At 45.8% G+C, this 27,990-nt stretch overlaps 1 protein-coding gene across 2 annotated transcripts in view; it reads right to left on the bottom strand.

Moving 5' to 3' along the window:
• The window catches only part of Plxna4 (plexin A4), a 445,710-nt gene that overhangs the window by 330,926 nt on the left and 86,794 nt on the right, over positions 1-27,990 (bottom strand). For both annotated transcript variants that reach the window (XM_076913573.1, XM_034519140.2), the window contains one exon: positions 24,273-24,455. In XM_076913573.1, coding sequence (XP_076769688.1) covers positions 24,273-24,455 — 183 coding nt within the window. The remainder of the gene's footprint in view (positions 1-24,272; positions 24,456-27,990) is intronic.

The raw sequence follows: 27,990 nt of genomic DNA, 5'->3' as shown, positions 1-27,990 counted from the left end.
CCCCATTTTGGTCCTGGTTTGGGCCTTGAGGACAAACCCAAGCCTGGCATGATTTTTGAGACTTGTCTCTCTCTCTTCCACCCGGAAATGACTCAACACGACCTGCACCAACCCTTGCCTAGCTACCACTGATGTAAAATGAATCTATTGGCCCTACCTAGTCATTGTCATCTCTCCCCATACCTAAGTGCTCACCCTTTTTTTCCCTCTCTATATAAGCAAGTGCCTAGTTTACCTGCTTTGACAAGACTCCGGGCTTGGTGTGTTTCTTTTGGGCCATTGACACTTGCTCTCACCATCCCACTCAGCCCCAGAGAGGCCTGGTGGGACTAAGACTTCTCTCTCCTCTTTCTCCTCTCTCTCCTCCTCTCCTCCTCCTCTCCTCCTCTCCTCCTCTCCTCCTCTCCTCCTCTCCTCCTCTCCTCCTCTCCTCCTCTCCTCCTCTCCTCTTCCTCTCCTCCTCTCCTCCTCTCCTCCTCTCCTCCTCTCCTCCTCTCCTCCTCTCCTCCTCTCCTCCTCTCCTCCTCTCCTCCTCTCCTCCTCTCCTCCTCTCCTCCTCTCCTCCTTTCCTCCTCTCCTCCTCTCCTCCCCAATAGGAGCCAATAGGCCAAGTATCCTAACAAGTAGATTCCTTACCTACAACATGAAACTTATGGCCCCTAGTTACTATGATGTGCCACTTAGGTACATATCATGGCTGAATCTAGGCCACTTACAAGGCAGGTAGGTATATAAAGGTAGGGCCTGTGCTGCTTGAGGTCCTCTGAACTCTATAAGGTCTTAAGTGAGTGAAACTCAAGAACAAAGAGAAAACTCTGAAAACATCTTCCACTTCCCACATGCCCCCTCCACTTGAAATTACACTCATTGGTTCTGTGTCTAGCTTTCAGATAAGATGGTACATAAGGAAAGGGTTCTTTCTCTAAAAGATCTCACAATCTTTGTTCTTAAAGCTTGTCAGTGTCATGACCAAAGGATGTCTATAGAAAGAGCACTTTGGTTCCTGACTAGAGAAAAGTCATCCAAGGGTCTTCTCATCCACCCAACTTCTTAAGAGAAACTATAGTCCAACTATAACAATTTCTAGAGCTTCTCTGGGTATGTGGCCTCTATAACTAGGTACAAGGAATTCTGTAGTTCACAGAATAAGTCCTTCTATCTCTTCCATGCACTGTGGTCCCAGGATCATGGAGACCAGGCCTGTCAACTCAATCCAAAGGAGTTCAAATAAGCAAGACATGGAAGGGGATCTAGGCAGGTGTAGTGAGAAAGTGTGTGTGTGTGTGTGTGTGTGTGTGTGTGTGTGTGCGCGCGTGCGCCTGTGTATGTGTAAGACCCATAAGAGACAATCCTTTCCAGTGAAGGTAGGGAAGAAGGTTGGAGTAGCCCCCAGAAAGCTGACTACTGCTTCATAAAACCACAGATTTGTGAAGAAAAGGCTAGAGAAATGGGGATTCCACCTTGGAGCCTGACAGCATGGCTTCAAAGAGATTAGAAAGAACCTGAGTCAACAGCTCACCGTGCCATCATCAGCCCTGACCTCACCATGGAAAGCATCTGGAGCCCAGCACACTGAAACATTTATCAGGCCAGTGTTTCTCCATGAGAGTGTGTGAGAGAAGGAACTAGCTTCAGTCAAGTAGATGGAAATCCCTAAAGAGAGGGAACGTCTGATGTTCTAAGAAGCTATAGATCTTGGACAGATTTTCCGCACAGCCCTCTTCAACGGAATGTGATAGGGACAAGCCTGTGTTCTATGCCAGAACCCTGCCTCCATCACTATACCCATATGATTTATATTTGCTATTTAACCTCACTGGGCCTCGGTGTCCTCAAAGGCATGTGGTACTAACAAGTGTATCTACTTAGTAAGTTTGTTCTGAGCACAGAAAAAGTTAACATATGCAAATCACCCGGAGCAGTGTGCACAATTAGTAAGACCAAAACATGTGTTGATCACAGAAGTCCGGTTACCCTTTTCAAGGAGGTCCGTTTTTTGGTTCAGCCCTGCTCATTAAGGTTGGAAGGGGATAAGTGAATTTTCTAGGCTAGCAGAGAGGGTATGAACACCCCGAAACAGTCACCTCTATGTGACTTTCCCTCCTGAGGGTAATGCATGACTATAGATGCAATTGCCCACTCACTGCTTCCTGGGTTTTCTGGGTTACCAGGAGACGACTGTTGTGGAAATCACTTGTCAGAGATGCTTTTTAACTTCTCAGACAAACACTCACCATCCTTGCCTCTTAGTTGGCCTTAGTTATGATCCTTAACAGCTCCCTGTCAGGTAAGCCACCCATGCTTCCTTGACACGGGGAGAAGACGGGAGACAGCCTGAGACATTATTGGTGTGCAAGAGCTGGCAAGATCCTGCTTCAGCAAGGAATTGGCTGTGATAGGGTCTCTGCCCATTCATTCCACAAGTCTTCAGGGAAGCTGGTCTTGGGCAAAGCAAGGTGGGAGGAGAAGAGACCTACAATGCCCATGCCATGGGGGCGAGGAGGGTGCACTCCTTTCAAAAACTGAACTAGCCATACTCTCTTCTAAGCAAAAGTTACCCAAAATCTCAGGTTCTTCTCCATCCCAAGGCCAGAGTCATTTGCTTTCTTCTACAAGGTGCACGCGAGCAACTGTGGTTTTTAGTATGTCCCTGTTTCAGATAATTTGGCTCCTGGGTCTGTGATTCCTGCATCAGTTATACTCCCCAAGATTCCCTGGAAGGTAAGATTCCCAGACATGTGTTCTGAACTTCAAGACAGTGGGAAGAATCAACATAGACAGCAAAGGTAACTAATTGCCCATGGTCTGGAAAGCTCCGGACTCAGGAACACAGACTCTAAGCCAAGTTCCATGAGGACTTGAGACTGTCCACATAGGTGGCATGAGAGAGGGTTGTTTGGGACTTTCTAATACTTCAAGTGTCCTTGTTATTAACAACAGTGATGACCAAGTAGTGGCATACACTATTTTGGGTTCATTAGCAATATGGCTTCTTGGCTATGGGATCCTCAAATCACTTAGTAATATCAATGTGCTCCAAATCTCTCCAACCTCAGGAAACACCTATTCCTATTAACACTGTTAGAGATGGCCTTGCTCAGCTCTCACGTGTTCATGTGCACAAGGCTCCAACTGATTTCTTAGCTGGTTCCCTGAGTATACCAAAGTCTATTCTCTGATCAATCTTTACGTTACTGATTTGGAAATATCTCTTCTGCTCCTTAACTCTGGAAAAAGTGGCACAAACCTTAGTCACCTCATTTCAACTGGGCCTAAGATGGCCCTGAAGTAATTATGTCAGAGCTAGAAAAAGATGTACATTCCATCTGCCAAGGCTTCAAACCATGTGCGCGCACACGTTGGGTAGTACTAAAAACTTAAAATACAATTCATGTCTGAAGACATCGCTGATGTTCATACGCATACATCTTATATTCTGTGCAAACCATTTTTCCCCAATATTGTTAATGCCAGGCACTTCAAATCCCCGTGAACTCTGAAGGGAAAAGTTGTCAGATCTCACAACCAAAAGGTCTCAGGTCAAACAGAGAAGTCATGGAGTGATGTGCAAAAGAAAAAAAGGCAAATGTGGATGGAAGTGCCAACGATACTTGTAAGGCTCCTTTCAGGACTAGGCCACTGGTGACTTCTGTGCCTTCCTTCTACTACAGAAGTGATAGAGTCAGAGGGAGCGAGAGGAAAGGAAGGGGAGGGCTGAAAATAACTGACTAAAAACAGCAGGCAGGTCCCCTTGAGCTTTTCCAGGAACAACCCCCCCACACACACACACACACTCACACACACATACACTCTATTTATGCACACGCTGTTACACATTTGAGGAGAAAAGAAATTACATAAGATGTCAGATGCTCATTTCCATGAGCCTGACCGAAATGGAGTATACTTAGTCTTGTGAGTACAGAAGCCATGGCTAGACTCCAGGGCCTTCAACCAGTGCTGAGGGGAAAAAAAAGCCCCTCCTTGGAGCTCAGAAAGCCCCAAGAGGGCCAGAGAATCCAGCTTGGAGGACTACCTGAGGTATTGGTACCAATGGCTTCCTTGTATGCTCCAAACTTGATCTACAAAAAGTGGGTATTTAATGTTAAGCCATACTGAATTCTGATCTCCTCCTCCTCCTCCTCTTTTTCCTCCTCTTCCTCCCCTACCTTGTCCACAAAAGAATATGGGCCTTGAAGTTTATACACAAACCTGTATGTGACTACCCTGCGTATAAAGTATCTTCCTCATGAAAGCTGGAGCAACTCCACTCACCTCGAAGGGCTGCTACAAAATCCTTAGGCTGGTAGTGTAAACAGTGTTGTGACACGGAACCCAGCAGATGGCAGCTGCTTTCTGGTTTTGTTTTTCTGTCTCCTCTCTTCCCTTCCTCAGCCCTGAGAGATTAAAAAGTGGTTCCTGACTCTGTAGAAGAACAGGCCTCAGTGGTGGGTTTACCTGGTGGCACAGAGTTAGTCTTCACTTCAGTGATTGAAGTTTGCATCCACAAATTGTCAGTGGTACTTACCCATCCCCCAAACAAGGTTCAGCAACATGGTAGAGGCCAGGAAGAGGGCATACTTTCAAAGAAAGTGGTCCAGAGTCAGTCTTTGTTCTATTATACTTGCCAAGGGTCTTGATGCATGAGTCCTTCCAGAAACCTGCTCTGTCTGCCTCCCAAGAATAGAAACCTTTGGTGAACTAAGACGCCGCACCTTGCTTAGTGGTAAATGCTACTACAAGATGGCATTAAATGAGGGGAAGAAAATGAAAACCAAGTCAGCCAACGTGAGCTTGGACATCAGATTTCCCTTGACAATAAATAACCAGGGTCAGTGGAGACTCCCCCTTGAGGATAGGGACACCATCAGCAGCTGTCATCCCCAGCCTTGCATGCTAAGACTCTCTACCCCAGATCTTCCCACAGAACTTCAGAAGCGTCTCCACAAGCAGGGTACCCTAAAACCTTGCTGTCTTATGCAATGAAGACAGTGGTGAGAATTCTAGAAGCTTTCATTCTGAAACCTCTCCTGATACCATGAGAAAGCCTTCATTCAGCCCTACAGTGAAACCTCAAGTCCAGTAGATGAGACCTCAACAGAGGTTGAATCCTCTTACTGGATGCCTAAGATAGACACCAGAGCCAATGGTTCAACTCAGGTGGCTTGCATGGCTCAAGAACTTGGGGCAACTCTCAAACATCTAACTTCTATAAGAGAACAAGTACTATACTTGGGAACCACAGAAAATTTGGCAGGATTCCCAGTCTCTGTAAAACCTTAGCCCGCCATCTCTCTGTTCCTCAAGCCCATCCCCTGAGATGTCCAACCTCATACTCTCATTGGCAATTCTTCAGGGATTATATAGGACCCTCTGCTTGTGTTGGGAAGAATCTTGATTCTCTCTGTCTCTCTGATATGCACAGACTGTATGTCACCTGACATATTAAAGGGGACTTAGACAGTGACAAGGTTAAGGACCTTGAGCCGGGGAGAGTACCTAAATGATAGGTATGCTTAGAGCACACCAGGGCATAAAAGCAAAGGCCTGTTCCTGGCTGTAGTCACAGGGAGCCAAAGCAACGGAAGAAAGTACGAGAGATGTGATGCTGTTGGCTTTAGGGATGGAGCAAGACAGCTCTGGCCAAGGAATGTGAGGGCCTCTAACAGCAGTTACAGGCCAGGAAACAGATTGTCCTCAAGGTCCTCTAGATAGAAACAAAGTCCTGCTAGCACCTTAGTTTTAGCCCAGTGACACCTGTGTGGCATTCTGACCTCTAGGCAGAAAGACAGTAACATTGGCCTTAACTCGGCAAGCCCCTGAAATGTATTAACAGCAGTAAGAACCTAACATTTTGCCGGGCCATGGTGAGGCAGGTCCCACCCTCCCCTTGTCCTTGGACTCCTCTGAAGGTGCTACTGAGTTTTTCCACCAGGAAAGCTCTTCTGCCTCTCCTGGAATTCCTAGGGACGACCTGGGAGATAGCTCTCATTTAGCCGCCCTGATCTCAGTCACCCATCTGACTGCCCTTCCTGAATTAGACTCCCAATGACTACATTCGGACACGAGCCAAGCAGGACGTGTGTGTGTGTGTGTGTGTGTGTGTGTGTGTGTGTGTGTGTGCTGGCTCACCTTGGCCAGCACTCCCTACCCTGTTATTTGCTTGCTTGTTTATTTTCCAGACTCTTAAACACACTGTGCCATCTTAAACCACCCAGCAGGACATACCTGCAGTATTTCAAACCTTGTCTGACGAGCCAAGCATCAAAGCCACCTGTGTGGGCATGGGTTTCTCAGCACCTGCACTTAGTAGTCAACTCAAGGAAGTTAGCCTTAACCCCCTCCGTTATCTCCCAAGAGGTCTGGAGCCAACCTGGCATTTCTTCCCCCACCAAATTCACTTCCTTTCCCTTATACTTGCTTTTAACAATTTTTTTCCATATTTTCATTTCTCTTTCTTGGACTACAGAAAGGTCTTTGTAAGCACAAAGCCAGATCTTGCCTTGCTCAGAAATATTTTCCTCACTGACTCTTGCTTGTTAGTTTTAATGTTTATCCTGGTCGGTCATTCCAAACATGAAGTATCCATCTCTAAAGGGTCTCTCACACCTGCCCTTCCCCCTACATCATGGACTTTTTTGTTTTGGTTTTGTTGTTGTGTTGTTTTGTTTTGTTATGTTTTGTGTTCAATTTCTTCTGTATCATCGTACCTAAGTTTCAGGTTGACCCTCTAAGTTGCCAAGATCTGCTGTAGGGAGGAAAGTAAATACTTTTGATACAGAGAACCCTGTGGGATGAAAGGCTAGCGGGAAGAATTGTCTAAGGAAGGAAAAAAAAAAAAAAAAAAAAAAAAAAAAAGCTCCTCTCACCAGACAACACTGATCACAGCAAAAGCTGGGGCAGATCATTCCAGATACTTACCCATCCCCCTCCTGGCTGACTACCTCCCAAGCCAGCCAGGGGCCCTGGAACCCAGTTCCGGGCTGTCAGCAGAGATAAATTTAGCACCAATGATCTCATCTTGCAGAAGAGCCTCAGGGCCTCTGAGTGCTCAGGGAAACATCACTTGGACAAGCTGAGAAGTGACAGACACTACTGGCCCCTACAACATAGGTGGCAGGCAAAAAGTTCCCCTTAGAGGGACACTAAGCCCATGAGGAGCAGTGGTCAGAGTGTGGCCAGCAGGTGGCAGGCTGAGGGAGCTGAGACATGGATACCCTGATCTTCCCAGGGTCTCCCAGACCTGGGCACATGGAGCTGAAGACTCACAGCAAGTCCACAGATGATCTAGTACTACTGAGATCTAGATGAACAGCAAGCAATGCCAAGCATTCTCACTGCAGAGATATGGCCCATGTCCCAGCAAGTCCCTCCCTCCCTACGCCATCAGGACATTATGTGGAGGAGTATTTACAGATACAACAGTGGGCAGAAGGCAGAAGTGGCTGGAGCCCATTGCTCTGTCTCCTGCCAATAATATAAGCCCAACAGAGGGGGCAATCGCCCTTGTCCTTTACAGAAAAGAATGGAAAATTTGTCACAAGTGCAAACTTTTAAGTTCTTCCACTGATCTAAGCTTCCCTTTCTGTGGCTCTGAGCTGGGGTTTCTGGCTTGCCCTGCTGGTGACTTACTGATCGGTTTCCCCAGGGTTTCTTAGTGTGTTTCATCATTAGCCTTCCGATCCTGGAGTAAGCCATTTACAAGAGTTCCAACCACTGGGACATGATGCCAAAAAGGTTCTTCGGCTGGGGTGAGGTTTCTGGGCTCCTACCTCTGCAACCACAAACCTTTCTGTTGGGGGACAGCATGAAAGTTACTCAGGAGAATGGATTTGACTCTTGCTAAAAAAAAGAAGAAGAAGATAAACCGATACTTCCAAAAGGTAGGTCCCACCATAAAATGCAATCCATATTGTGCTATTAAAGGGGATGGAAAGTGATGGGAAATAAATGTTATCACATAAGAAAGGCCAGGCTTACATCTAAACACACCAGGGCCACCCCCATGTCAGTTTCAGTCACATTAGAGGAAATCAATTCCCAAGAACAAAGGCCTTTGGTTTGATCAATTCCATTCCTGGGAAACACCCAGCACACATAATTGAGGGGCTGTCAGAGAAATCAAAACACACTGAGAAGTTGGGGTGACCACCAAACTCTAAGCCCTTCTGCCAGGGGCAATGCAAGCAATGTAACAAAAGAGAGGAAAGTACCACAGGCATGAGAGTATGGTGGACAGCACCTTTTCAGGGGAAGAGTTCAAAGCTGCAAAGAAAAGTGGCAAGATGCAGGGCCAGGATGGATGCCAGCGCAGACATTTCAGCCAGCAGAAGGGCCCACAGGGTCAGGCACAGGTAAAGAACAGGGGCAATGGTCAGTACTGTGTCAAGGTCATACCACCTGAGATCTTGGGATGGGAAGAAATAAAATTAGTTTGGATTGTTCTACATTTATCCTTAAAAGTCAAAATGAGATAATTTTTTTCTGTTCTCTTAATTAAAAATTAGCTCATAAATCTAGGGCCTTGTTTCCAGGCTTCGGGAAGTGGAGGAGGGAACCTAGAGTCTCAGCTGCATGAGCTCTGCCTGTCTCCTTCTCCCAGGTCATTGGCACCAGGCACAATGCCTCCCTGCCATAGGGACCCAGGGCTGCTCAGCTGAGTCACCTGGCCTCTTCTTCCCTAGGATACATACACGTGCCACCCCTCCACACTCCTCCCAGCCCCATAAGGGCTGCTTAGGGCATCTATTTGGAGCTTCTGATTGTCCCCTGGAGATGCTAACCTCTGAGGATTTCCTCCACTCTGCTGTCCTACCTTGCCCAAGTTCACAGGGCTGTTCATATCCACGAAGGTTGAAGCTGCTCCTTAGAGCTACACCATACAAAGAACGTCTAAGAGATTTGCTATCCTCTTTATTACTTTTTTTCCTCCTGCTGTATCAAAAAAAAAAAAAAAAAAAAAAAAACCATTCTACAGGGCCTGGGCAGTAGGGAAGAATGCCTGGCATGCAAGCAGGAGGACATGGGTTTGGATTCCCAGCATCCCCCATGTTAAAAACTGGGCATGGTGTCTATGAAGCTCTGTAGCCCCAGTATGAGCTGTGGGCTCCTGTGATAGTTAGCTTGGCCAAAAGGCCAGTGAGCACCTGTAAAAGACCCTGTCATGGGGGAATAAAGTAGAGAGCAAGGCAACTGACATCCTCCACAGGCCTTGGCAGACATATGCACACACCAATCTACCCAACACACACACACACACATGCACACACACTCGTACCCACACATACACGCACACACATACACACATGTACCTACATACGTGTGCACACACACGATAAATAAATAGCATTCTATGGCTTTATCATACAAGAGGAAAAGGTTGGAACATGTATGTAATCAATTTGTCTCAAACCTGAAGTGAAGCCACAAAGTGGAGATTTCCCAGCTGTCTCAGAATTTCCACAACACCCAGGTTTGACTATAAACAGTTCAAAGCCATGGCCAGATGCAGATACAGACCCAGGCAGATGTTTAGATAGAGAGAGCGGAGTGCCTTAGAATCAGCAGGCAATGGGGATGGCATTCAGTGACACCCCTGGCTCTTCTCTATCTTCCTGGGGCTTAAGAGAACAATTATATGACTGCCTAAGGAATTCACTGGTTTCCTACCTACTTTTGAGCTTTTTTTTTTTTTTTTTTTGTGAGAGAGAGAGAGAGAGAGAGAGAGAGAGAGAGAGAGAGAGAGAGAGAGAGAGTTTCATGTAGGCCACATGGAACTGGAATCTAACCCCTCCTGCTTCCATCTCCCAAGTGCTGGAGTAAAAGGTATGTGCCACAACACCAAGCTTATACAGTACTGGGGAATCAAACCCAAGGTTTCCCCTGTGTTCAGCCCTATTGCTTTCCCATTTTTAAATTGTTCTTTTGAGCAGCTAACAGCTCTAGTGTCGTGTGTGAACATACCCACATGCCCTTGAACTTTTAGGGGGTAAATAGAACAAAGAATGGGAAAACCTTAAAGAGAATGAGCAACAGAGAACAGAGAGAAAGAGAGAGGAAAAGAGAGAAAAGAAAGGGAGAGAGAGGCTTCCCCTCCAAAATCTACCCATGAGCCCCAAGCATCTGTCACTATATCCCCCTCCCATCCCCACTCACCCAGCTACTTCCTTCACCTCTGCCTCTAGACAGAGAAAGAGTTCATTCAAAAGCAAATGTCTCCTTCCTCCATCCCCCGACCCAAGTCCCTGAAAAAACAATCAAATTTAAAGCACAGAGATTAAATTATCACTAAGCTAATTATGGGAATCACACTTAGCCTGGCTGCTGGGAAGCAAGGTCAGCAAGCAAAAGGCATGAAAATTAAAGGCAGATGCAGGAAACACTTGAAAAAGACCAAGTGGGAGACCCACTACCCCCTCCCCCAACTTGGAGAAAGAAGAAACCATTCTTGATGTCAGAGATGCTGTCCATCTGGGCTATTGTCGGAGCATTTGGCAGCTAAATAGCTGTTCTCTGTCATCATCTCTAGGCCAAAGTGGGTTCCAGTCAGAGGTAAACTGATTAGGCGGTGTGCTGCTGATTTCTCAGAGAGAGTAGAAGGGAAATGGTGCCTGTATCCAAGAGGGGTAGAGCCCTGGGGCATTAGCCCCAGGCTTAAGTTACAGAGAGAGGTCTGTGCATGGTCCTGAGGTAGGTGACTATAGGTCTGTATGAGTCAAGTCTATGTGCCTATTTATGAGGATGAATCCTCAAGGAGGGGCAAAGATATGGCATGATGCATAAATAAGCATGTGAAAAGCATGTGCATGTTGATCAGAAACTGTGAAGAGCTTGGAAAGGATCAGAGGGTGCCTCCTAGAAAACTGCAAGTTAGCAGCTCCTGAGACCTTGCAGTCACTGTCCAGGGCCTGGCAATACTGCTATTGGCTCAGTGGTGAGTACGTGTATCTTGTGTCCCAAAGGACAATGTTCTGGTGCTTCCTGGGACACCACTGATCCCATGCAAATTAAACAATACTCTGGCCAAAAATTTGGTAGTCCAAGAAATGAACAAAATAACTAAAATTCCACTTTTCTCAATCTGCAGGGTGACTTCCTCAACTCAAGTTTCCAATTCTATCAGACTCTTGTGTTCTAGGCAGTGACTGACCGCTAGCTTTGGGTTCCCATTCTCAGGAAGGCAGCAAGCATGGAGGGCAATGTCCTATGGATATCCAGAGTGAATTTCTAGAAATCATGGTCAACAGAGGCAATTCAAAGAGAAAGTGAGAGAATCTCTGCAAGTTGCATTACTTAGGAAAAATTAATTTGGGAAGTTCTATTTAATTGTAGGTAAAAGAAATGATTCAATAAATTTAGGTAATTTGGTTATCCAAAAGACATCTGCTGGGCACAATCTAATCATTGATTTTAGTTGGAACATGCCCACAATCTCAAGGAAAACTAAATTTGGGGAGATGCACACATCTAGAGTCTGACTAATGGGAGAAAATGAACGATTTTGGTACAGTTTCAGGAGGCAAAGAAGTAAACTGCAGACAAGCTGTGAGAAATCAGATTAATAAAAATATCTGCAACACAGTCTCTTGAGTTGATGACATACACTGACCATGACCTCTCTTTGGAATTTTTTTCTTTCTAGTTCTAACCATGGGTTCTTTAACTCCAGAAACACTTGGTACATCACAGACGAATGAGATATTCCCAGACTGAAGGCCGATTTCATGATGGTAAGCCTTACAACAAACTGGGCTGGCAAAATATAGTCTGTACTCATCTGACCCTACCCCACAGACACAGCAAGCCCTTTTCTATGATGGGGTTAGGCTTCTCTCCTCACTCTGGCATGGTCAGTGAACTAGAGGACATGCAACCCTCCAAGCAGTAGCAGCCACATGGAGCTCCATGTCTTCTCTCTGTCATGTGATTAGCAGATCCCACACATTTTCGGTCCCCAATAACATGGAAGAAAAATTCTGCCAATCTTAGATGCCTATGAATATGAGTTGGAAATAACCTTTGTTGCTGTAAGTCACATAAATTTGGGAGTCATTTGTCACCTTGAATTAACTTAGCCTAAGCTAGCTGATATGCCTTTACAAACCAGCACAAACAGGCACTGGAAAACAGTAACTACTTATATTCAGTATCCAAACATATGCTTCCAACATCCACAGATCTCTATCTCCTTAGGCAATCTGGTAGCCCCGTGTTCTCATGTAAGAAAGTACTTATATGTAACAAGAAAGAAGTATCAACTATATCAATGAGCTGTGTTTTCCATTTGAAGAAAGTAAGCATGCCCTTTTTAATTTATTTTATTTTGCTGGATAACACGTTCCTTTTTAGAAAAGAAATCTCGGCTACAAATGTTGAAGCTTATTTCCTGTAATTTCTCGGTAATCAAGACGTGACTAAATAAAAATTCAAATTGATAACATGGATTCATCACAAGGCTATTAATTCTAGAAATGGATTATTCATTTTTTAAAAGTATTCACTGGCTTCCTTCAATGAATCTAAATTCTCTCACCCAAAAGCCCATAAAGCTTCAGTAGGTGAAGAAACCCAGAGCTTAGCTGAAGCAGGGAAGCTATGTCACTACCAACATCCCTTCCACAGTAGCCCTGCCCATTCCGGGTGGGGTCCAGTGTCCCAGAAGTCATGGGAGCTCCACCCAGCTGGGCACGGAGGGTCATTTATATGCAAGGTCAAGTCACACAGGGTTTATTCCATCTTGCTCAATGAAGCCTCACTGGATCTAAGAAAGACTCTGAAGGTCTAAGTGAGGCTTATAAACATCTTTTCCTTTCCCAAATCAGGTATGACCAGGAAAAAGCCCAGAACGAATTGGATCATAAACACTAAATAAGATATGCTGGACTGGGGAGATAGCTCAGCAGTAGAGAGCTTGCCTAGCTAGGTGCAAGGCCCCACGTTCAACCTCCAGTATTGGAAAGGATATGTATGTGAATAGATGCATCTATATATGCTAACCTGACACATTTAAATATGATCGGGGTCATATGCAACTTGTAAAAAGCCTTCATGACCATCAAGTAGAACAATTATTGTAGGGAAGTCTTTTTTTCTCGTAAAAAATCATGGGTAAATCCCATGCTCTGTGGAAAACATAGCATTGAATTATCACAGGACAAAATTTTGTTAGCTTACTAGAAAGACAAAATAAAGAAGAAATCTCAAAGTTGGGTGGAAACAGATGGGAGGAGAGTAATAGGAAGAGTTATAGGAGGGAGTTGAATATGTTTAAATACATAGTATAAAATTCCCAAAGAATTAATAAAATACTATATTAAAAAGATCAAGTTAAAATTAAGTTATTGTCTGACAGATCTTTAGAAATGGACCAACGGCATCTAAGCATTATCCCTTTTGACAACAAATACACACATACACATGCATGCACATACACACACATATGCACATACACACTCATGCAAATACACACACAAACACAGATGCACACACATACACACACATTCGTACACATAATTCACACACAAGACACACACTTACACACAAAACATACATTCTCAAAACACACATTCATATATGCACACCAAAAATACATGTATACACAAGACACAGACACACAAAATACACACAGCCACAACATACACAAGATGCCCACAGCATCCCAGGTGTCATGCTGCTAGGTGCACACAGCACACATTTGAGTGTCCCATGAGGAAGACCTCAATGCACGAAGCATCAGGATTAGGCTTAAGTTTTACACACAGCACTGAGAGCCAGTAGCAAGGCGGCTTCAGGACCTTCCTGTCTTCCCATGCAGCTATTCCAAGACACAGTCAGTGGTGAGCAGTGCCCTAGCCACTCCCATCAATCTTGGTGGGGAGGAGAGCTCCTGGGCAGATAAGCAGAAATCTATTTCTTTCCTTTGCAAGTGTTTTGCCTTTTAAAAAAAACCTCAGGAGCTTTCTCCAGGAGGGTAGAAGTCTTCTGAAAGGACACTCAAGAGAGAAAGAGCTCAGAAAGAAGTTGGGATCAGGAAAGGCAGTAGGGTTCCCATGGGTAGTAGCCAGAGAGTAGTGCCAAGGAAGAAGGTAAACCCTGTGACCACACCTACCACTCTAATCGACCTGATCTTTGGCTGCCTTATCCTAAGGGCATCAGATGGTCTCAGCAGTCCAATCACACAGCCCTTGGTCAGGAACAGAGGGTGTGAGAAGTCCACCCTGAGTGGTGGCAGTCATGCCTCCCTGAGAGGATGGTGAGTGTGGGTTGTGGGAAACTGTTGCTCTTTCAGATCCTCTGCAGTCTTAAAAAAAAAAAAAAAAAAAAAAAAACAACAAAAAAAAAAAAAAAAAAAAACATATAGTTGACTTTAAAAGTACTTACACAAATAACTATGTAGGTCTGGATATGTAATTTAGTTGGCAGGATACTTGCCTAGCAATCACAAAGCCCTGGGTTCCATCCCCACATTGCATAAATCAGCCATGATAATGCATGTCTACAATCCCAGCACTTTGGAAATAGAAGCAGGAGGATCAGAAGTTCAAGGCCATCTTCAGCTACATAGTAAGTTTGAGTCATTTTGAGACCTTACCTCAAAATAAAAACCAAGCAAACAAATGATAAGTGGATGGATGAATGGATGGATGGATGGGTGGATGGGTGGATGGATGGGTGGATAGATAGATCATTTAAAAACAGATTGTGCAAATGCATTTCTTAGATGAAGCCTCTTTCATTCCCACTGACTTGCGTTGTTCCTTCCAGAAACAGAGTCTGTGAAGACTTTAGGCATCCACTGCTGCCTCAGACCTTGATAATCCCACATCAATCCCAGATGGTTGAAGATAAGGCCTCTGTGTAGACATCTATGAATTAAAAGTACAGTGCTACAGAATGGAGGGGCAGAGAGGATGGATGTGGGGTAAGCCTGAAAGGTGTGGAGAAATACTAAGAAGTTGGGGATCAGGTGGGGACTTTAGAAAGAACAAGAAAGTTGGTTGTCTAAATGTGAAGAGATGCTCACAATTGACCAGCAGTCACCCCGAACCAGGACCACTCATCAGACCCATGCATCACTGCCATGACTAAATAGAAGCATCCATCTTCCAAAGGAGGAGAGACAAGAGACCCTGGGTGACCTGCCACAGGCAAAAGAAGCAAGAGCCACACATAGCACAGTACTTAAATGGAATGCTGAGTGGGGGTTTTAATAGGAAAGCAAAGACCACGCAAGGATTGAGTACACTTCCGGCCAAAGGTAAGAGGAAAAGCAGAGCTTGCTGCCTGTTTAAAACTGCCTATCCCAGAGCCTCCTTTCCAAGCTTCCTCCGGCTTCTCCCAGCCCCGCCCCCCACAGCCTCCCCACCCAAGCCTTCCGCACAGCCTGCTGAAGGTCTGAGCTAGGGCACAGTAGCTTCTGAATAGGAAGTCATAGTAGAGGGGAGAGGAAATGGGACGGGAATGCCCCATATCCCCTGCGTAGGAAGCTGCTTCTCAGGACAGAGCCTCTTCCTCAGGATTGACATTTAGCCAAGTCCCTTGTGAACTCAAAGTATGCGGGTCCAGCCAGGACACACTAAAGCGCCAAACAAGACATTTTCCTTCATTGGGTCTGGCCATTTGTGCAGGGCTTCAGGTCAAGGACAGTGGATGAGGTAAAGTTTGTTGTTTGTAACATGGAGAATGAGAGGAATGTGCTGCTTCAGGAAGATGCATCTGCCATAGTTTTCAGGTTGGATTAAAGAGGCAAACATTTAGAGGCAAGAAAATCAGTTACAACTGTCCAAGCCAGAGCAGGACAGAGAGAACGCACAAGCCTCTGGTAAACTTGCATCTATGGACCAGGTACAATAGCCGAGAGGGCTAAATCCCTTAGGGTCCTGGAGTGAGACTCATTCCACAACCAAGAACTCAACCAGAACAGTCAACTAGGAACAAAACTCAGGGTCTTTCCATATAGATGAGACAAGGGGGCAAGCTTTACATAAAATCATACGACCACAGGCGGGTCAGTTAGTCCCTTCTACATGACCAAGAGGAAGACTACACTCTGTACTCCCCAAAAAGGAATGCTGAGGGTCATATAATAACTATGTGATAACAGGTAAATGGATGGTGCTTGGTCCTTAGGAGCTGCCTGTCCTACTCTCTTTTCTGTCAGTCAATCACATACCCGACTAGAACCCAGAAGCCTTAGTCAAGTAGTTGAAATTCTCATGACCAACAGAGTTATTGATTCGAAGATTGGCTCTTGGCCATATCCCTCCCAAAGTGCTGCCCTCCCCCTAGGTGAACTGCCCCTGAGCTTGGACCCTCCTTCCCTCTCCCATGAGGAAAGTGTGACATGCTTACCTGGACCCCTCCCATTCATCCTCTGACTCTCTATATGTGCAGCATCAAACCTGCAGTGTCCAGAAGACAGAGCTGAGCCTGGGCCATCATTAGTCACTAGAAATTAACTTGAAGACTCAAAGTATTAGTTCCAGTCCCCTCAGTGGCTGAGACTTCAGTGTTAGTGTGGGAAGTGGCCTCCAGAGTGACCCTTGGGGATCCCCGTTATCTCCTGATACTCATGGCCTAATAGAACCCCTCTCCCTGAATATGAGCCCAAGTGGTAGACTTCTGACAACCTAAGATGTCATTTCTGAGTCAGATTCCAAAGAGATAATGATCTTCTCTGTCTCTCTCTCTGTCTCTGTCTGTCTGTCTGTCTCTCTCTCTCTCTTTCTTTCTTTCTCTCTCTCTCCTACCTCTCTCCTTTCTCTAATCTCTCTGTCTCTGTTTTTGTCCCTCTTACTCACTCCCTCCTTCTTCCTCCTCTCTCCTCTCAATCTGGAGAACTAAGCTGTTTTGCTTCATTAGTGTGTAAACAACTTTCATGGATGGGTCTACATAGTAAAGCCAACATCTCCAACTCCAGTGAGGATCTGAATGGCCCTGGAAGTGGATCCTCTGCCATTCAGGCCTTGAGTCATGAGATGACTGCAGTCCTACCCAGCACCTGGACTTTAGCCTGAGAGTGGGCATAATCCCGAGGACTCAGCTAAGCATTATATAGGTTCCTGATCCCTGAAAACTGCACAGCAACAAATATTATTCTAAGATTCTGATTTTGGAGCTAGCTTATGCTTCTGTCACCTGGACCTGGATAGAAAGTTTAAGATTAATTTGGGAGAAAGTGCTTTAAAAGTCATTGTAGATGTTTTTACAATAAACCAAAGCTCCCAAGGAAAGCACCATGACACTGCCAAGAAGCAAGCCTGGTGGTCACATTCAAAGACGCATCCAGAGAACATGGAGATGCTAAGCAGGGCCTCCATAAAAGCAATAGCAGGAGGGTTACAACTCAGTCCAAATGATACTGCCTTCCGCATCAAAGTGGCCCAGCAAATACAACAATTTCTGGAGATGAAGCCCTTCCCTAGTTCTATCCTTTCTGAGACTCTATTGAGTGTCTAGGTACTATTCTCTTTCAATTGAGAGTCTAATAGTAAAAAACTCAGCAGGTAAGGACAATGGCAGCTGGGAGCCTGCTTCTCTTGCCTTCTGCCTCTCCCTTCTTCCTCTGCACATCATATCTCTCATCCTCTCCCATCTTTGTTGTCTTGGTTACATGGCCAGACTCCTGATAAGCTGCTAGTTTCCCTCCTAATGATATACTCTTGTAAAGCATAATATTTTTCTTCAATTGCATGTGTCACTGGATAAATTCCTCCAATGTGCCTGACATCTGTGTATCAGTTGTCTGAAGGTGTGCTATGATTTGGGGTGGTTCAGTGGCACTTCCTTCAGTTTTAATGTCTTTCATTTTAATGTATGGTCAGGATCTTTCCACACCAATGTATAGACACACATACAATTCAAACAACTGGCATGTGTACCAATACATTCTGAATTGACAAAACTTATTTCTAACACCATCTTTCAATCATGAACCCTAACGCTGATTCCCTAGGGAAAAGAGTGACAGGTGCCCCTGAGGCACTGTTTGCTGCTGATCCCAATGTATATTTTGCAGGAAGCTAGGCGAGAAGTATCAAAATCCAGACATGGCTGTCAAGCTGCCTTGAAGGAGGCTGTAGCAGAGACCACAGTAAAGGCATGCTAGGTTTGTTCCGGTTACTTCCAAATGACCACTTGGGATCCCTTTGGAGAAAATAAATGGGCCCATGGTCAAAATCATAAAAAAATAAGAGAAGGTAAGAACAGAAGACCGATGGAGAAATATTCATGATAAAAGGATGGTTGGGACTTCATGGTATCAAGCACATAAAATATGTCAGAGAGGACATGCACCAGCTTGACTAGTTTTCTTACTTACTGGATACAGCATGAAGAGAAAGCTTAAGACATACCAAAGGGGATCAAGATGAGATGAGAGGAACTCCCAGAAGCAGACATGTCAAAGTAAGATGAAATTATTCTGAAGAGTCAGGCTTGGGATGCTAAGGGAAGCTGGTGACAGAATGGCCTCTGTCCCTGGTTAGGGATGGATCTAGAGGAGAATCCTAGGCTGCAGCACCTTCAACCTCAGGTCTTAGACAGAAAGCATAGGTTAGATTAAAATTCATGAAGGTTTAACACTAGCAAAAACAAAAACAAAAACAGGAAAAGACATGCAAAATAGAACTGTGGACACAGTTACCAGGCCTCCAGGAGGATTTGTCTCCATGCAGGAAGTGGCTCAGGCCAAATCTTTTCACACTCTTTTCCTTCCTGTTTGTTCCTAACTTTAGCAAACTCACAGTAGCAGTTCAAGTTGGAGAAGTGCACGGCACAACCAAGCTGACTGGTCTAACTTGAATCAGTAGAATACGATTTCTGCTCTGCTCCTGGTCAACACACAGAGCCTCAACCCTGGACTGCACAGCTCTATGTGGCATGAGTTCATTTTACATTTTATTGATTGTAACGTGTGTGGTTTTGTTTTGTGTGTATCTGTGTGTGTCCACATGCATGTGTCATGGTACATGTGTGGAGGTCAGAGGACAATGCTGTGAAGTTAGTTCTCTCCTCCTTAATGTGGGTTCCTAGGGATCGAACTCAGGTCGTCAGGCTTGTGTAGCAAGCACCATTACCCTCTGAGACATCTCGCCAAACCTCTGGATTTACTTTTAATTAAAGTAGACTGAAATTTCTAGAGTCCAAAATTTGAAAAGAATTCCCAGATGTATTTAGGGAGTAGCAGAGCAGGGTTAGAGCCTCATATATGATACAGGTAGGGGTGTGTGTGTGTGTGTGTGTGTGTGTGTGTGTGTGTGTGTGTATGCCTGCCTTTGTCTCTGTGTGTGTGTCAAATGTTTATGCAAATGCTTTCCGATTCTTACACGCACACTGCCACACACACACAGAGACTTTCCATTGGTGAATATAAAAGGCATGATCTGAAACCATCAGGAGGTGCCCAGGAACTCAGACAAAACTACAGCCTATTAAAATTTCATCTGCAGGTAAAATCCATGAAGCAAACATCACCTTGACTTGCTCAATCATGAGAAGCTGTGCTCTGAATCACACCTAGTGTGAGTCTCCATGACACACCTCAACCTGGGCTTGGTTCACCTTTGTAGACCCAGGGAAGGCAAACAGGTGCAGGGCAGAAAAGTAAGATGACAAAATCAATCTGTGGGACACTGCAATGAAGGTTGCATTGTGTGTTTTACACTCCTATTGACTCCACATGGACACACACACACTCAGCTCCTATTCTGGGCAGCTGGGTTGGCTTGGAGCATGCACTCCTCAAACACTCATCCTGCTGCAGGCTCTGACAGGGCTCATTTTAATTGTCAACTTGATAGGATTAAGAAATGCCTAGGATGTTAGTGACATGCCCCTTTGTGTCTCCGCAGAGGATTAACTGAGGAAGCTAATATTAATCATGAGTGCTGACTGGGTCCTCATCTGAAGAAAAAGGAAGAAAGAGAAAGCCTCCGAGATGCAGTATTCCCCTTCCTAGGTATGCTGTTCCACAGAGATGTGAGAAAGCAGTCACCTGCTGCTATGAACAGGGCTAGCCCCCCCCCACCCCCACCCCCCCGCTGCCATGACTTCCAATGCAGGGAGGACTGTATCCCCTGAACCATGAGCCAAACGAAATCTTCCCTCCCTCAAGTTGTTTCTTGCAGGTATTTGATCACAGCTGGGGGAAAACATGGGTACAGACACATAGCAGAAAGAGCCAGGGCTCTGATCAACCAACACTGGTGGGTGCCCCACCCCTTAGTTGCAAACAGTGTGACACGCCGCAGAAAGCATTTGGGAAAGACAGGCTCACACCTCCATTGCAAGTTTATGATGTTGTGGTTCACAATGAACGTCAGTCTCTCCTCCTGTTGTCAGGCAGTAATTCACTGCTGATCAGCAGCTATAAAATATGATCACTTGGTGCAAAAAGAGAAAGAGACAGAAAGGATTGCTGCAGAGATATTTAAGCAAACAGATTTTTAATCTAGATACCCCAGCCTTCACGCAGACAACCTAAAGCAAGTCAAGATGGTGTTTGCTTCATGAATTTCGCCTGCAGATGAAATTTTAACAGGCTGTGGGTTCCTCTGAGTTCTTGGGCACCTCCTGATGATTTCAGCATTTATATGCCAGATTTCTTAACAGAACATGCCTTTTATGTTCACCACAGGAATGTCTGCCAAATGCACACACACACACACACACACACACACACACACACACACCAGAAAACACAAAAGACAACCAAATTGGCACTTTCCTCACCTCCCTTCCCCTTGCCTCATGTGATGTGCACTCAAGGAACAAAATTATGGTCATCAAAGGCAAGGCTGCAAATAATTGGAACCCATACCTTTCAAACAAAATGAAAAGTCAGTAATCTCGAGGGCAGCCTATGGATAGCTGGAGTCTAGCTCCCAGGTCCCTCAAGCCCACAGCCAACTTCCCTTACTCTCAGCAACCGTCCAAGCCCTTCCCGCCCACCTTGCCCACTTCGGGTCTCCTTGTCATGCTGCAAAGAACTTTGAAAGGCCCTTGTACACTCCATAGATTATTACAGGGCTGGAAGACGCCAACTCCGTAATTACAGCTGCTGTATGATTGTCATTATTCCTACACCCCAGGCTCGGTGGCTCACAAAACTTGCCACAAAGTTCAGCTGCAGCCTACAGCCGGCTATGGCTGGGTCTCTGCCCAGAAAGGTGGCAGTGGGTCTGATAACCTCTGGGAAAAGCAAATCAGAGTTATTGCAGGGAAAGGGGCGTGGTGACCTTGAGCTACTGGCGGTGGGAAATTCTATTGTCTAGGAAAATAAACAAATGGGCCACTTTCACTTTTTATTATTTCAAACAACAGACGACATGGCAGCCCAGCCTTCCTTTTCCAACTCAGGCTGTCCCCTGGGCTGGCTGTGCTGAGTCTGCAGAAGCACGGGCCAGGCTTGTGCAAAGCTATTAAGCGGCTGCCACTCTGAACCTGTGGAGCAGAAAGTTTGGCAGCCTGGGTGGTGAGCTCCCCCACCCCCACACCCCAGAGAAGGGCCAGCTCATCCCCCCCCCCATTCGACACCTCTACTCCTAGCTTTCAGATATGCATGCCTCACCAGCCCCACCACTGCTGTGGATATTAAATTGAACATCCCAGGTGGCTGAAGCTGGACCATTCTTACACAGATGCATCCAAGGGGAAGATGGGAAATGCCAACCTGCATGTGGCAGAGAATGTTCCAAGTTTCCCATTAGGTGTTGCCTGTTATCTATGCATGGCTCTGCCCCTACATGCCCCCAGAAGGGTGGGTTCTGTGCATTTGCTCATTCACTGTGCTCATCCCCCACTCATGAAGCTGTGTGACATTGAGCCTCAGTGGCAGGGGACAGGCTTCTGCACTGTTCTGAACCATTTCAGATTTACAGTGCAGTCAAGTCCGGGGGCGGGGGGGAGTGTCTTTTTCCAATAACTGCTCCATTATGCACAAAGAACTCTCCACATTCCTGACACTGGCAACATAGTCTAAGCAGCTCTAGAAATGGCATACCATTACTCCTCATCCAGGAGCTATTCTGTCTGGAAAAGTTAGTCTGAGATTCCTTGGATAACAATGTTTTAGGGTGATGAAGAAAGTCGATTCTCCACTGTACTAAGATGGGGCTCATCAATAGAAAGCATTAAAGCTACCCAAAGTGCTTGTGCACTTACCCTCAACAGTGTTTAGTCTCCCCAAAATAGACGCTTCCACTTCGTTGTATGAATTGTGTATGGTGATTGTTTTGGATGGCGTCTTATCACTATCTCAAAATACCCAAGACAATTAACTTATTAAGAGAGAAAGGGTGATTTGGACTCAAAATTTAAAAGGTTCCAGTCTAATTTCACTTGGCCCCATCATTCTGGGCCATTGGCAAGTTGATACAACATGATAGCAACAGTGTGTAATGGGGAAACTTTTTACAACATGAGTCAGGGAGCAAAAGAGAGAAAGAGAAAAGAAGGGGTGGGATTGGACCATTCCATTCAAGGATAAGACCTGATGATGTTGAGCCTTGGACCAGTCCCACTTCCCACAGGTTTCCCCTTCTCCCAGTAACTCCGAGCATCTCAGAGATGATCCAAACAGTAGCATGCCACTGGGATTTAGAATGTACTTTTCCTGCAAAGTGAGTAATCGTGAAAGCAAAGGAGACCTCAACAGCCAGCAGAGACACCCACAGGGTCTCTGACTACAGGAAAACTCACAGACTTCTTTTCCTGCTTTTATCCAGGCCCACTGGAGTCACAGATCCTGCAAGTTTGGAGATCTGATTTCCTAGCCCACTCAAAACTTGAAGCCTCAGTCTGAAAGAACGAAAAGCTAGCCACATCTCCCACAGCGACAGAATGATTGACATGGGTCAAAAGGGAGCTTGAGAGGAAGAAGCAGACAGGTGGCAGCAATTAGACACTGGAACTGTTTGAGGACCAACACCTTGCTGCACATTCTCTGGGCATCTACAGAACTCAGTTCAATACATGAATAGAAATCCCAAGGAGTAACAACAGTGAGAAGGGCAGGGACGCAAGACATATATTTCTTGAGAATGTGCAGACAATGGGTAAATTATCTTTCAGCTGTGGCACCAATGACAGGACATGGAGATGAAGTGTGAGATTAAGCGCACAGTCCATTTGTGCTTTTTTTTTTTCTGAGTACCATGGCACTCTAGCAGCAGACCCTGTTTTCTTTTCCAGATATTCAGTAATTATTATATACACCCACCACTCACTCCTGACCCCGTCTCACATACACTCCACACTGCAACCTATGCTTGGATATCAAGTCCACAGGAAGGAAATGATTGCTGTCATCTTAGATAATAAGATGGTAAGATAGACACAGCCTTCTGGACTTACATAGAATATGTTCTCACTCATGACCATTCAGAGTTAATTCCAAGACATAAATCAAAGGGAAAGGAGAGATCAAGGTTCAGTCTTCATCATTTTACTTAGTCTGAATCATACAGTATTTGGAAATTGCCAAGGGAAGCCCGAATAAGACAAGCTAAAGAGTAATGAATAACCAGGCAACAGAAAGCAAGACTCCAGCTTCCAGAGTTAGAAAGACACTTAACCCCATCAGAGAAACACACAATAGAGGCACTTCCAATCCCCCTGAGAATTCATAGCTGAGAACATTTCTGAATGGGCAAACACACCTGATACAGCCAGTGAGCCAAGGTTGCCCATTGTGCCAGGACAAGGGTCACACGCCAATTTCTCCAGACCATATGATTTCATCCATCCATAAGCCACTTCTTTGCTTCTACTTCAGCAATGGTGTCCCTCTCTCACAGGCTGGCTCTTAGCCCCGTTAGCAGCTCTCAAGCAGGTCTGCACATTGCTCCATCTGTTCCCTGAATGAATTCCAGATGGATGCACCAGCCCATAAGGGCTGGAACAAGAGGAACGGGCATGGCCCTCCCCCCAGTCCACCTTCTCCAGCCACCTAGACTTAATAGAGCCCCTGCCTGAGGGCCCAAGGCCAAGTGGAATAGAATACACCATTTGGAACCACCTAGCAAGGCTGGGCTAACAATTCTCACATGCATGCCAGCTCTGGGGAAGGGTGACTCCATCCACTCAGGCAGCCTGATTTGCACAACAGCCTCCAAATGAAGGCAGAGAAAGAACACACAACTGCCATCACCTCAACAGCAGCATATCTCCTCAGCTGGAATCTGTCCTCCCTGCAGACCAGGTCCATGACAGTGAAACACTGTGGGGGACCCAATGTCTTCACAAGAACGAAAACAGTCGAATCTCATTCCTACCTTCTTTAGCTTGCCACTTTTGGTGCCCACGAAGGCCAGCGAGTGATTCTTGTAGACGTACGCAATGACGGAAGTCATGCGGTCCCTGTCTTCTGTGAAGACAGGAATGCCACGTACCATTTCAGACACTCCCAGAGGAGCATTCATATCCAGGCCACAGAAGTTGTCATCAATGGTAAGGAGCTGAAAATTAAAATGAGAGACAAGTTAGAAAAGAGCAACGTGAGAAATGGTACAGATAGGAAGCGAAAAAAAGTCCAGAGCCAGAAAACTCCTTAGCAATGGGCTATTTACTCCAAATCCTTCAGGTTTTTGTTTGTTTGGTTTGGTTTGGTTTGGTTTTTTTGTTTTGTTTTGTTTTGCATGTAGACAGCTGCAAGCCCATAGCAGCAGCACAGATCTTTAGAGGTGCCTCATGCCTTAGACCACAGCATCTTCTCGAAGTCTTCTAAGTACCATGCTGGTGGATTTGATTGTCCATCTTCACTATCACATGGAAAAGTTTGGGGCCAGCCCCCCTCCCCCCCCCCCCCCCCCGCACGGGCCACAAACACCTGAGCTCTGGTGTCAGAGAGAAGTGACCTCCGCAACTGTGTCTAAACACTGGCTTTGGAGCCAATGTGCCAGTGAGAATTCAAAGGGATAGAATGAAGTCTGGACATTTAAAGTGTGGCCAACAGGATCAGAGAGCCTCGGCCAGATGATCAGCAAAGGAGGGTTCACAGGAACCAGGTTTGTACCGGTTATTGCTGCTGCTCTTAGGTTCCCTGACTCCAAGAGCACAGCGAAGAGGAGCACCTGTAGCTTTGTCATACCTATGGTAACCTTTCCCACAACATGAGCTGTAGACCAAGCTCCCAAGATGCTCCCCATAAAAGGACCCCTTGGATAGTCTCCTGGGAAACAGCCTAATACTCGCTCATAGAAAAGTCCTTAAGAAGGAAGGCACCTGGTCTCAAGTTTTTCCGAACGTCATCCTCAAACCAGTTCACACCTCTGAGCTCTGAGCTAGCCTGTGATACCAATGACCCAACTCATCTCCAACTCCAGGAAATACAACCTTTAGAGATTAAGGGCCAAGAGGAAGGACTCCTGGGCCAGTTTTTTCATCTTTCCACCCAACCTTTACTCTTTTCATACAGGGCTTCCAGTTACTTCCAACGTGAAGGATCTCAACATGGACTCCCCTTTGGGTTCTGTTGTGTCCTGGAGGGTAAAGACCTCAAAGTGGCTGAGGAAAGCCACACTCAACACTCCTCACAAGAAGCTCTAGGTTGCCTCAGTCTTCTAGAAGTTGCTGGGAACTTAACTGGATTTCTACTCCTTTCCTGGAAGCACTGTGTGGCCTCCAAAGAGTTGCTCTGTCTTCCTGTGCTTTTTAATTTTTCAGACTATAAAGATGAAGAACACAGTCCCTGCCTTTTGATGGGCTACCATAAAGCCTATCAAGCTTGGGCCTGTAAACGTCTTTGGACCTTCCAGAGAAGGGACTGAAATAAAGTACAAGGTGTTGCTTTTTTAAAGGCTTAAAGCCAGTCAAAGCAAGAGGCATCTGGGGAACAGCAGGCAGGCTCCTGCCAACACAACCCTGTGAAAGTGGCCAACTCAGCTCTCCAGAGCCTAGGGCTCTTTCATTCCTTTCCTGAAGGGGAGTGGCAATAGGCATCATAGAGAGAGAACATATTGAACACTGAAAGTTCCCTAGCCTCTCCCCTTCTTCCACATGTGAAACAAATGTCTGTCTGAGCCTTTGGTCACCTCCAGCCTCTGCTACATGCATCTGGTCCAACAAAACTCTCCCCTTCCTTTATAAAAACAAAACAAAACAAAACAAACAACAAGAAACCATAGCAGCGACATTTATGATGAAACCTCAAGTTTGTGTCTCACCTGCATCTTTCTTCCTATTGTGAGAAAATGAGAAAGGAGACAGGTGGTTGGTAAAAGATGGAGAGACAGGAGGAAGAAAGATCCAGGTTAAGAGAATATCATGCCTAGTCCTTGTTAGATGTAACTATGGCAACCTGCCAGGTGTTTCCAGGGCAGCCTGGGGTGCCCAGAAGCCTCACAGTCCTTTGACTCCAGTTCACAAAGAATCCGAGTCCCTAATTTCTGAGCATAAGTTGGGCTACAGAGATCTCTGCTATCAGCAAAGTTTGTATTCTTCCTATTTTGACCCATCTTCCAAGTAGCCGAAGCTGAATGATCATCACCTTGGCACAAGGGGGAACCAAGGCAGGGAGAGAGGAAGCCCATGTTTCATAGTCCCCTGCTGCCATCATCCGCACACTCCTAATTAACCTGGGGCAAGGAGAAATCTGGGCTTTCTCCACTTTCATCTACAGCATTGGAGTAGTGGCCAGGATTGCCAAACAGTTTTTCCCCTTAGCTGGGTGAAACATAAACAAATCAACAGTCACCTACAAAAACAGAGTCATGCAGTCAGGCAACTGCATCATGAAGTCATGCTGTCAGAGGCAAAAGGTGCCCTGCCATGTGATTCTCTTCCTCTGCAGCGCTTCACAGCAAGGGGCCCAGGTGAGGAATGTTTTTTACCAGAAGGAAGCTGGGATGGAAGCCTGGTTGTCTGAGCTGGGGGGTTCTGCTTAACTTGGATCACAAGGCTCCATGCCAGGCCCTGTCAGGAGGCAGGACTCTGTCTCCACACCTGTACTGTGACACTCAGCATCCACAGTCCCTGCCTTAGTGCTGTCCTGCAGCTCAAAGGAAACTGGAGATGCAGCTGGGGGGGGGGGGGTTCATGAGTAACATAATGGAAAATGACCCCTCCATCCCTGGCTTCCTTGGGACCCAGGTTTTCCCCCTGAATGAGACCCCAGGTGATGGAGGTAAAATCAAGGCCTTTAACCGGAGACATAATGGCTGTAGGGAGCAGAAGCCCTTGCAGGTTCCTGAGCTGTGGCCTTAGGATAATTACAGCACAGGGAAAGGATCTGGAAGGGTCTCTCTGCCTTAAGACCTTCATATGGCCATAAGTGCAGATGCCTGGGCTCCAGGCTGATTGGTCTTGTGCAGATGAGGATGGTGTACATTCCTGAGTTCCTGAGTGATACAGGTCAGAGTCTTTGCTCTGGCCCTAGCTAGGTCTTTACCAGGGCCCCATTAACAGTATTATTAGAGTCACAGTCACAGGGGCCATGACAAGGCTATAATCAGGAGTCTAGCTGTGCATGCAGGCCCAGGCCTGGGCTCGCTCTCTCTGGTCACTCCACAAATGCCCATGAGCATGTTACAGCTGCAAGTCAGCATGATATATCTTCTTCAGCAGCCCCATTGTGTGTGTGTGTGTGTGTGTGTGTGTGTGTGTGTGTGTGTGTGTGTGTTCATGTATACATATGCACATAGGACTAAATGGTATATAGAAGCCAGAGGTCTACATCAAGTAACTTCCTCAATCATTGTTTTTTAATTTATCTTTAGATAAAGGTCTCAAGGTCCCTCACTGAACTTTGAAGTTGGTCAATTCAGCTAGGCTGACTAGCCAGTAAGCTCCATTCTTACAAAGGAAGGTCAAAAGGTCCATGGATGTCACTTGGGTATGCTGCTGACAGACCAGACAGATAGCCTGTGTCTTCTATCTCAAGACCAAAGGGACAACTTACTTTCTTTCTACTGTCCCCCAAAGTCCTCTCAGAATGCATGGCATATAAATTAGGATGAGTGACTCAGTACATTCCAGGTAAGCTGAGAGTGAGGC

This window comes from Arvicanthis niloticus, chromosome 15 (assembly GCF_011762505.2).
Source record: "Arvicanthis niloticus isolate mArvNil1 chromosome 15, mArvNil1.pat.X, whole genome shotgun sequence".
Lineage (NCBI taxonomy): Eukaryota > Metazoa > Chordata > Mammalia > Rodentia > Muridae > Arvicanthis > Arvicanthis niloticus.
The sequence above is the reverse complement of the archived record's forward strand: the minus strand, read 5'-3'. Positions and strand labels throughout refer to the sequence as shown.